General features: G+C 38.5%; 1 protein-coding gene across 4 annotated transcripts in view; it reads left to right on the top strand.

The window, feature by feature from the left end:
* Positions 1-971: 971 nt before the first annotated feature.
* Positions 972-11944, top strand: part of Cadps2 (calcium dependent secretion activator 2) — a 512216-nt gene continuing 501243 nt past the window's right edge. For all 4 annotated transcript variants that reach the window (XM_026388720.2, XM_026388719.2, XM_026388718.2 and 1 more), the window contains exon 1: positions 972-1382. In XM_026388720.2, the coding sequence (XP_026244505.1) occupies positions 1044-1382 (339 nt within the window). In that variant the 5' untranslated portion in view covers positions 972-1043. The remainder of the gene's footprint in view (positions 1383-11944) is intronic.

Raw genomic sequence — 11944 nt, 5'->3', positions numbered from 1 at the left:
TAACAGCGCTGAACAGCCGGCAGGCGCTCAAATATTTGTTGAATGTCCACACTATACAAACTGTATTGAGTCAATCGTATCCCAACCCAGAAAATAATCGAGCTGTGTTTGAGCTGAATCGGTGTCATTTCGCAACTATAAAATCTGTCTTGCTCATTCGTCTGCAGAAATTAAACACTTCAAAAAGCCTCTTTCTCCTCTCTTCTTTTTACGTACATGCCCTTGACTTTTATAATTGGCACTTCAACTGAGCATCGAACAGCAACAGAGAACGGAGAGAGACTTTTCAATCTCGTCGAAACTATATTTTGAAGTGAACGGTCCTGGTCTCACTTTTTTTTTTGCGCTCGGGTTCAACTCTGGGCATTATGTTCAGGTCGGAGAGTTGCCCTCCCCGCCCCCAACCCCACTCCAATCTCCTCAGAAAGCGTGTGGCAGTGCGTATAGAAAGGTGGAGGGTGGTGGGGTCACCGCAGTCCTAGCAGCCGCAGGTGGGCGCTCACCTAGCCCCGCCACGCAGCCACTCCCTGCCTTTGCAAACTGTGCTCCCAGGCGCCCAGGCACCTGGGCCCCGGCCGCGGTAGCGGCACGCGCACGCGCACTCCATGGCCCCGTGCCCGCTCCTCAACATTCCATTCCACGTGTTGCTTGTTGTAGACGCCACAGGTTCCCCACCTGCGCCAGGGCGCGCGGCCGCTGTGCCTTCGGGCTCTGAGGGACCACAGGGCCGGCGGGTTCCGGGATGGCCAAGCAATTCCCGAGGAGCTAAGGCTCACCCCCAACGCTAACTCCGCCTATTCAATCCCGGCGGCTCCCCTTCTCCCCCCTCCCGGTCCTCCTCAGGCTCCTGCCCGCCCCTTTCGCCCTGGTGGTAGGAAACACTTCAGTATCTAACTCGACGTGTCCGGAAAGCCCTGGCCAGTTTCCCTTTCGCTCTGCGGCCGCTGCTGCCAGCACCGCGGCTCCCTCGAACCCGCGGGTGCAGCTGCCGCGGGTGAGACGCCTGGGGGCGACGATCCAAGCGGCGGGGCTCCCCTAGAACCATGCTGGACCCGTCTTCCAGCGAAGAGGAGTCGGACGAAGGGCTGGAAGAGGAGAGCCGCGATGTGCTGGTGGCGGCCGGCGGCTCTCAGCGAGCGCCGCCGGCCCCGGCTCGGGAAGGGCGGCGGGACGCGCCGGGGCGCTCGGGCAGCGGCGGCGCAGCCAGACCCGTAAGCCCGAGCCCCTCTGTGCTCAGCGAGGGGCGAGACGAGCCCGAAAGACAGTTGGACGAAGAGCAGGAGCGCAGGATCCGCCTGCAGCTCTATGTCTTCGTGGTGAGGTGCATCGCTTACCCCTTCAACGCTAAGCAGCCCACTGACATGGCCCGGAGGCAGCAGAAGGTGAGTTGCAGGACCGGGTGCCTCCTACTGCCACTTCTTCCCGGGGTTTCTCTTGGGAGAGCTCCAGGGCACCTGCCTCCGTCCTCTGCAAACGGCAGGATATACTATATTTTTGTTAGTCTTTGGGGACAAGGGAATCTTTGGGGCAAGACAGTGCTTTCGTCTGCCGGGTATGAGGCTGCAACGGATTCATATCCCTCTGGCCCGCGCTGACAGCTTCACCACCCTTGTAACCCAGACAGAGGGACCTACAGTGGCCACCCTGCAGTAGTTGCACCTGAGCTGGCTGGGCTATGGTCGGATTAGAATGCAACTCCCATCAACTTCAATTTCTACCTGCAGTGGTGCATTCCTGCTCACCTAGCCTGGTGTGGTGTTGCTGGAACTGGGCTTTACTGTGGGTCAGAATGAGTGCGTAGCTAGGTGAAACAGGTGGAGTCTGAGCACTCTTCTGTTAGGTAGAGAGATCTTCACTAGGGGGAAAGGGTAGAATTTTCCTTGGTGAATTAAAAAAACAAAGTTAAATTTATAAGTTACCTGTGTTGTCATATAGCCAGGACATCAAATGCAAACACTGTAGAAGGTACAGCTTTGTAGAGAGGCTGTGGGTAAGTAATTCCTGGCCTGGACAGGCCTGCTGAAACCCACTATTGATGAAAAATAATGGATTGGTGCAATTGCTTTGTTTTGGGCTCTTTCTGCACAAAGAGAAGGAGTTTGTATCAGGAGAAATGTTTGCCAACTTGAGTTTTGAAACAAGACCCCAGGGGTCTGATGCTCTATGTAGACAAAGGTAATGACTCCAATTGCCATAATTGGATAAATGTTTACAATAGAAACTGTCTAGGAAATCTTTTTAATAGAATGCTGAACCTGGAAGGTTTTGTAAAATTCGGTAACAGTCCCTTTAGTTTGTGGCAATAGCGGGAGAACCAGAGAGATTGTAGTTTGCTTAAGGCATACCTAGATGCACAGTCCTTTATTAAAATTTTTCTGTAGTAGTAAATTCAGAATGTGAAGCATTTCTCTGAGGTTTTGGATATCCTTTGAATTGACTTTGGAAATATAACTGTAGGTGGGAGTAAATGTAGTCTCCCCACCCCTTTCTAACAGTCCCCCACCTCCTCCCAAGTCCCCCACCTCCTCCCAAAACCTTCTGAACTCCATTTACCCAACATGTTTTTTATTGAGGTATGATAAATGGAAAATGCTGTATATGTTTAGTGAATACAACTCATTGAGTTTGGTGATATGTACACACCTATGAAACTACCTGTAATTAACAATACTGTACTACATAGAATTTTCTAAGATGATAGATTTTATATTAACTATTCTTTGAAACTTTTACAAACAGGCACAGACTGCTGGGTACACACCTGCAATCCCAGCAACTCGGGAGTCTAAGGCAGGAAGATTGCAAGCTCAAGGCCAACCTGAGAAATTTAGTGAGACTATGTCAAAATAAAGAAATATAAAAAAAGGCTGGGGACATAGTATAGTGGTCAAGTACCCTGGGTTCATTCCCCAGTACCAAGTGGGGAAGGCACAAAGTGAACAGCTCTTTTGGATTTCTTTATTCTCTTGAAGTGTTTTATGGGTGCTTCTCAACAGAAGAAGGCTAATCACATAGATCCTTCAGGTAACCCAACCCTTTAGGGAGTTCACAGACAGAGCTTTAGAGATCTTGAAATCCTGTAGGCCTACATCTCATGTTGGAGCAGAGAAATAAATCAGATTAGCATTTCCCAGACCAAACCATTTGGCACAACAGAAGCCACCATTCCTCAGGTCAAGGTTGAATGCCTGTTTGTTTGTTTGTTTTTGTAAGCCTGCTACTCCACTCCTAGATGAGACCATATGTCCTTATTTGTTGCTTGAGCTGAGTCTGTTCCCAGGTACTCACCCATTGCATCTTCTCAACTCTAGGTCAAACAGCTGCCTACTTTAGTAGTTATTCTTAAGTATAGTTTTCACATTTATGTTGTAGTATCAGCCCATACATAGTATCGGAGAGTCAACCAGTCTTCACTTTTACCCTTTGTATTATACTTAAGATTGTTTTTAGTGTGTTTAAGTCCAAAACCAATGTTCAGTAGAATCAAATCTGTTTCTATTTGGAACATTATGCTTGAATATGCTTTTGCAAAATGTTGCTTACTAGTAGTTGACTTGTACTGTGAGTACTTGTTGCTTTTTGTTATTGGAGAGTCTCCCTTAGTTGTTCAAATAGTGTAGATCTCTCTGACTTCTGTTCAAATAGAATGTTTGTTTCTCCAGAAATTATTTGAATTGGTAACCAGGTGCATTCACAGTACTACGGAGGAGACTATTGATATAACCTTATCTAGAGATTACCAAAAATAACTCCAAACTTCAAAAAAGAAACAAGGCTCCACATATATTCTATGCAAAAATATTTTAATGCTTAAAAATGTTTGTTTTCTAAATGTTGAGACTATCAAGCATAATCAGATGAATTTTAATGAATTTTTAAATTTTTATTAAGGGGAAGGCTGTATATCAATGCAAGGATTGTATTTAAGGCTTATTCAAAAGGCCTCTCCACTTTCTTTTTTTCCTTTTACAAAGCATGCTGCTTGCTAAAGGGAGCTGTAGCAATTCTTGGCAGTCAAGTTTCCTCCTAGGACAAAATGAAATGGGAATTTAACTATGTTCATGTGAATTTGACGCACAAGCCAATAATTAATGCCAAAAACTTACTTTAAATCTTGAATTATACAGTTGGGTTACATAAAAGACATAACAGGATAATTGCAAAATCACTAATCCATTGTATATTTTTATTCTGTATCTAGAAGTCATCAGACATCCAGTAAAAAAGATTTAATAGCTTAAATTGTTGTCATTGAAATGCATATTGCTGCTTACTCACTTCTCCCAACTTTGAGAATTTGGAGACTCAGAAACTGAGATCTGAAAGGGTCCTCATTTTGTAAGTGAAGAAAATTAATCACAGAGAAGAAGAGTTTTACCCTGAAGACCAGGACTCAGGATTCTCATCAAAGCCCTTTTATTGTAGGGCTGGATAGCTTTATGAACAAGAGCTAAGCCACAGTTTTATTTTATTTTTTCACTTGTCTAAAATGGCCCACAAAACTAGTAAGAATTGTGTCCAGAAACTGTTTTTGAGAGCTTAATATCATTAACACAAAGTTAACTAAAAATATGTATTTCTTTGCTTTTGGCCAGGCTATTTCAACTCGGAAGAGTAAGAATTGTCAGCTTATGCTGGTCATGCCCTCTGATTCTCTCCAATCTGGGGTGAATATGGGCTAGATAATGTGAGAGCACCATACTGTGGTGACACTGCCCAAGTGAACATATCCAGGGCTGCGTGCATGATAGGAGTATGAAGTCACAGCCATCACAAACTGTTTTCAATGGTGAATCAAGTTTCTTGATTAACTTTATGCCATCAGAGTGCTAACAGTTATGAAGTTTGCAAGACTTTAGATCATTGGTAAAGGTGGGATTAGTGTTGAAACAAGAACAACAATATCACAGCCAAGCGTATCATGTATACTTAACAAAGGCAATTATTGAAATCATTAAGAACCTGGGGGAAAATAATAAAATGGTCCTTGGAGGTTAAAAGGTCCCTACCTTTTAACCTATGATAAGTAAAATGGTCAACATTGAAGGGGTTAAGAATATTCTCTTACGGAGGTATGGAGGTATATTTGCCGGTTGCCAGTCTGAATTCAAAACCACATTTATGGTGCATCTTACTTAAAGTGATCATAATTTGGGTTAAACAGGTCTATAAGTTTGTAGTCACTGATTTATCTTTTCATTATTTTTGTTTATGTTAGTAAAAGTAATGTTGGAAAGGAGCCAACTATTAATTTTTTAACTAGAAAAAAATGAAGAGGGCATTAAAAAGATTTACATGTCTCCTAATAACTTTCCATATGGTCCACATGCTCATGTTCTTTGCATTTCTATGTGTTGCAATTGTGTCTTATTATTATTATTTCCTGTGCCACCTTATTAAGGCACAGGAAATGTGCCTTATTAAGTAAACCATTTTATATAATGACTCCTACCACTTTGCATAATTTTCCTTCATAATTTTGAGTTTGAGAAGTATATACAAATAATACTGTGAAGCTGCATAAAATTTTCTTAGGTAAAACTGATCTGCAGGAGAGCATTAGGAAAAATAGTATTGAGTAAAATAATATTCAGTGATTTTCTTTTTGCCTCCAATTCTCTCATCTGAATATTATAAAGGTTGAGCATCAATAATATGAAAATCCAAAATCTTTCAAAGTCTGAAACTATCTGAATGTTGACAAGTGGAAGATTTCAGGCCTGACGTCATCTGACCAGTCACAGTCAAAATACAGGCACACTAAAAATATTGTATAAAATTACCTTTTGTCTACGTGTATAAAGTATATATAAAACAAATGAATTTTATATCTAGACTTGGGTCCCATCTCCAGGATACTTTTCTTTTGGTACCAGGGTAGAACCTAGGGGCCCTTAAACCCTGAGCCACATTCCCCAGCCATTTTTATCTTATTTTTAGTTTGAGACAGTGTTTTGCCAACTTCCTTAGGGTCTGGCGAAGTTGCTGAGGTTGGCGTTGTTGCGATCCTCCTGTATCAGCTGCCCGAGCTGCTGGGATTATTGGCATATGCCACTATACCTGACTCTTGAGTATATCTTGTTATATATATAAGTACTACCAAAACAAAACAAAAAAAAAACCTTGAAACATGTCTGGTCCCATCAAGCATTTCAGATAAGAGTTATTCAACCTGTTCAGTAAAGTCACCCCTTTCTGTCACTTTGGAAATAGTAGCTCCCCTCCCCCCACTCCCAAGTCTTCTGACTGCTTAGGTTATTCCCACACTCAGGAGCTCAGGGAAAGAGCCAACTTTATAATAAATGAGCTACGGATTTGCAAAGGCTGGGATCACTTTTCTTACAGCCATTGTACTGAGTGGTATGTTGCCTTACCTTTGAAGCTTAAAACACATCTGTGGCCTGGTGCTGAATGTTCTTAGCATAGTGCACGTCATATAAGAACTTACTACATGATAGGATACACACAAGCCTAGATTTAGTTAATGTCTCAAAGAATTAGTGTAGAGGAAAGATAATATAAAGGCAAAATAAAAATGTCTCTCACTCTTTGGAAACCAGTGTTCCTAAAACATATTCTGAGAACTCCAGGGCTCACACTATCCTTCTAAAGAAAACCATAAAAATGGACATACCTATTGGTATGGAACTGATGACTTCAAATAAATCTTCCTACTGTCAGTACCAGACCTCAGAGGCAAGAAAATAGCATTGAAAACTCCACAGTATGCCTTTTTTGCCTGCAGGTTTCCAACCAACTTGGTAGTAGTCTAAAAAGCCACACTCTGAGGGAGATAGGATCATTTATTCTCTGATAAGGGAATACCTTGTCCTCTGGGGAATGAGTCTGAAGTGAGGCATTAAAGAAAGTCCTCAGGCAGGACTTAAATTCATGTATGAAGATGTGAATTTGGTGTCAACATATATTATATATAATCAGAGATATGATGAATTATTGTATAATGGTGTATTCAGAATTGTAATGCAAAATAAATAAATTAATGATATCTCAGAGAGAGAGATACTTGTTGCTTCACCTGGTTCGTCTAACCCTCCACAAGTGTCCCAACACCACAGCACCTAGTTTGGTGAAATGAGTTGTGCTAATGAGAACTCAAATGGATTAATTGATATTGCTGTTTGCTTCTTTAGTTCAAAAATGAAGTTAGCTGTTGTTTTGATATATGATGACTACTTTTAAAGTGAAATAAAATATTAAAATTGTGTGTTCTCTTTCTTTTTGTTTTGTTTCAAATGGAAACAGCTTCATTTGTAGTTTCCTGAGATAAACAACACAGTTTGTAGGTCATTAAAGACATTCAAAACAAAAGTGATTAAACTGATGGCCAGGTGATAAAGTATGGGAATTTGGAGTGGAAAAATCCTACCAGATATTGTAATCTATGAAGCAGGCTATTTTTGAATTGTGGTGCTACTTAAATGCATTTCAAATTAATGAGACCTTATTTGATTAGGAAGTAAGAGGTGGATTACATACCTATGATGCTATTTCAGTTTTTAGGCAGGAAAAGAACTAATGATGGTAAAAAGTAGACATATCCTTGGGACAAAGGACATATTCCCTAGAATTTGAAGCGTAGGTTAGCATTACATTCTGGAATTATTGTCCCAAATCTCTAACATTTTATGATCACTGTATTCAGACTGCCTAAAGGTTTTTATATGATTTCCTTTCTTAAGAAAAATTATGATTCTTATCTTTGGCTGCATGTTAGAACCACCTGGAGAGCTTTTAAAAATCCCATTATCCAGGTTATACCACCAACTAATTAAATCAGTCTCTGGGGGTATAATCTTAGTTTCCCAGGTGATTTCAATGTACAGCTAAGGTTGAAAACCACTGTTTTAAAGAGAAGCTACAGGAAAAATGGCTTATTTTCATCTAGGAAAGGGGAAAGTGTTTGCAATAATGAGTGCGGCTACTGAGCAATTAAATGGTTGTTCCATACTAAGGAAAAGGCAATAGTGATATTCTAAGCAAGGAACAAAAAAGGACATCTAAGTAATAATCTAGAGTTCCTTGAGTTAGGACAGAGGGAAGCCCATGCATATGTATTTGGACTTTTAAAAGGTGCCTTAATTAGGTGATAAGCTGGAGGCTGTTAAATTACATTAGCACTTGTAATTTATTCATTATAAGACCATGGATAGATTACTACATTAGCAATGACAGAAAGTAAATATTAGATGCTGAGCATGAATGGTGCTTTCCATTCCAAACTGAACTGGGAAGGAGGACACAGTGAAATCTCAAAGTTGGCAATGACACTAATACCCAACTGAAGAGTCACTTTCACAGAGGTCTTACAAGAGCTTTAGTGGGCAGAGTGTTTCCTCTGTGTATGCATTAGTAATGCATACAGGTTTTTCAAAAAGTAAACTGGACACGATGGTGCACGTGGCTTTGGAGGCTAATGTCAGGAGGATCACAAGTTTGAAGCAGCCTCAGGAACATCTTAGCAAGAATCTGTCTCATGATAAACATAAAAATAAACAAGGGCTCTTTTGTAGCTTGGTGATGAAGCATCCCTAGATTCAATCCCCAGTGCCCGAAAACAAAAAAAAAAAAAAAACCAACATTGGAAGGCATTCCCAAGTAATTGCATTATTCAGTAAAGTTTTAGAATTATTTAAATAAAAATTTATTTATGAACATTTTGATATTTTTCTGCCATCTTCAAAATTCTAGCACTCATCAAGTGGACAGTACAGGAGAAGTACAGGACAGTCTTTGATTTCCTCAAATTGCATTATTGGATTAATCACTGATTTACGCTTGGGAGCTTTCTACTTTGGAAAGCATCATTGTTCTCTGCTTTGCTCCTAGAAACTTTATGACTTCAGTTTGTAAGTGTTATGGCTTGAATATCTTCATTTTTATAACCTTGAAGTTGATGATGAATTTTTACAATAGAAGTGTTACTGGGGCAAAGGGTCTGGGAGCTTTAAAGCTGTCTAATAGCTGAGATGATATGTAATTTGATCCTTTGTGATTGCTTGTGAGGATGAATGTGTGTGTCTGTGTGTGTTCAAATGTCCTTTTCCCATATTTCCATTGACATTTTGGTTTTGCTTATTAATCGATAATATAGGAAGGATAGTGTTCCTTTGCGGAGGGTATTTCTGTAATCTGCCTTTCATTTGGTTTTTAGATTCACTTTAATTGGTCTTAATAACTTCTTATTTCTCATTTATGCTCTTAGACAATAATCAGTTACCCATCTGGAATGAAACTTTGAGGTGAGGTGTTGAATTTATTTTTTTCACAAATAGCTATGCAGTTGTTGCAGTCTAATTTTTATTGCGCTTTAAGACCAAATTAATTATGTCGTTTCCTTCATAAATTCACTTGTCAACTATTTATGGAGCCAATAATGTGTGAGTTTTACACTAACCACATATATCTGAGGATATAGCATAGGGAGTAAAAACAAATTCTTTCATGGGCTCATGTTCAGTAATTTATATGTGAATTTTTTTCCTTACATGCCTTTCTGAGTTACCTAACTGAATAAATTAATCTATTTTTTCCCCTATGGACCACATCATGTAATTTTGTTCTATAATTTTGACTTATGATAACTATATTATACTATTTTATGATGGGATTAATTCACTATCCTGTATAAAAAATTCCTTCCTTTCATTATTATTCTCTTTCTTATCCCTTTTTTAAAAATAGGACACCTGGACAAAATATTTGCTCAGCCTCTTTCTTCTCTTGCACTCTTTCGTTGTATGAACACATTTCATCTCTCTGGGCCCTGGTACTTCATTTGTTAAGTGGGGATAGTCACACCACAGAATTCCTATTATGATTGCAGGAGATGATGTGTATAATTTTCTTGATGTTGTGCCCACTGCATGCATATACTTCACTTTAAATGCTCTCACTTTTAGTTGCCAATTTAAATGCCTATTTGAAAAACAATGGTATTTTTATTATATCCAGTCTTCCAGGAGCAGAGCATATCTCTTTATTTAGTCAAGCCTCTTATTTTTGGGTAATGTTTTGTAGTTTTCATTATGTTGACACCTTGCATTTATAATGTAGGTTATTTAAAAGTATGTTTTGTTCCTATTGTGACCTATCATTTCCTGTTTTGTTTATTCAATTTTGGATAAGTGGTAAACTTTTTTGTTGCATTGTAATTATACATCATAGTGGGGTTTATTATGCCATTTTTGTACATGGACATAATTTGATCAGTCCCATTCCCTAGTACATTCCTTTCCATTCCACCTAGATCCACTTGTTCTACTCTACTGATCTCTTTCCTATTATTATTATTTTAATTGACTCATTATGTATAAAAATATACATATCGGTTATTTTAATTGGTACATTATATATATTTTATGTAATCTGCAGGATTCATTGTGTATATTCATACTATATGTAGCAAAATTTTGTAGATTTCATTCCCTAGTACTTCCCTGTGCCCTCCCTTCCTTACCTACATCCCTTTCTTCTTTATTGGTCTTTTATTTTCATGAGGTCCCCCTCCCCTCTCTTTTTATGGGTGTTTTTTTTTCTTTTTTTTTGTCTCCCCCCCCCCTCCCATATGAGAGAAAACATTTGGTCCTTGATTTTCTGAATCTGACTTATTTCACTTAGCATGATGTTAAAATTCTGATTTTTTTGTTGTTGTTGTTGTTATAACTGTTCATCTTGATTGTACACAGTAAACTGTATTGTTTAGCATTGATCCTTCAAGGTTTTCTGATAGGGAGTCGAATCATGTGCTGATAGGGGTGACTTTATCTGGTCCTCTCCAGTATTCATACCTTCCTTGTGTTTTATGTCACTACTTGTTAGAATGTCCAGAACAATATTTGTACTTGTTACCAACATCCTTGTCTAATCTTTATTGGGGAATGTTTTGGGTACTTTACCATATTATGTATGTATTTTGGTACATTTGGTACATTTTCAGATTACATATTGTTGGTTGGGATTTAGGATGGGTATTTTCATTATTAAATAGTTATATTTTTATTGCATTAATAGGATAAAAAATCAGGAGTTGATGTTGAATATTATCAAATTTCCTTTCTTCATCAATTGAGGTGATTGATTGTTTAGTTTTGTTAGTGTTTCCATATTGGATTATTGGGTCTCCTGTTATTAAGCCATATTTGCATTTTCAAGATAATTTCTGATTATGAGTTTTTTAACACACCTTTGATATTTTAGTTCCCCATGGTTTTATTTCTTCTTTTTTACACTGATAGTCATAAGAGAAAGATTTATTACTTTCTAGTTTGACCTGTTGTCATCACAGGTTTGCTTTTATGGAACAATGATGTGAAGTGAGAAACAGTTTACTTTTATCTTTGCTCTTGAAGAGTGTATAACTACTTGTACTTTGGGAAGAATTTATTTATTAAATTATCTACATCTAGAACTTAGTTTAGATTTTTTTCTTTTATTTTTTCTTTGTCGATTAGAATTCCTTCTTATTTCAGGTAAAAAAAAGTGATAATTGAATGCTTTCAGAAAATCAGTCATATTTTCAAGTTTATTAACAAAGAATTGAATTTATTTTCTCTATCTTTTACATTGATTACAAGTCTTTAGAGTATATTTTCCCTTTTGAAAATCTTCATTAGATTTGTCAGATCATCTTGTCTGTAGAAATATACCTGTTTATGAAATCTGTTCTTTCAATAATCAGTAGTCTTGGACTGAATTCTTTTTCCTTTTTAAGGAGGCTTAGGGAAGGGAAATCATAAGAGTATATTTCTTTCATCTGACTTCTTGGTTACGATTATTATATTCTGCTTTGTTGTAAGATAATGAAAATAGACAAAGCTATAAATTTATCTCAATACAGTTTGGCATCAGCTCGTATGTTTTATTATGAAACTTATTTTCAATGAAATATTCAATCCTTTTTCAGTTTTTTTCTTTTTCCTTGAAC

The sequence above is a fragment of the Urocitellus parryii genome, chromosome 3 (assembly GCF_045843805.1).
Source record: "Urocitellus parryii isolate mUroPar1 chromosome 3, mUroPar1.hap1, whole genome shotgun sequence".
In the NCBI taxonomy this organism is placed as follows: Eukaryota; Metazoa; Chordata; class Mammalia; order Rodentia; family Sciuridae; genus Urocitellus; species Urocitellus parryii.
This window is presented reverse-complemented; position numbering and strand designations above follow the sequence as displayed.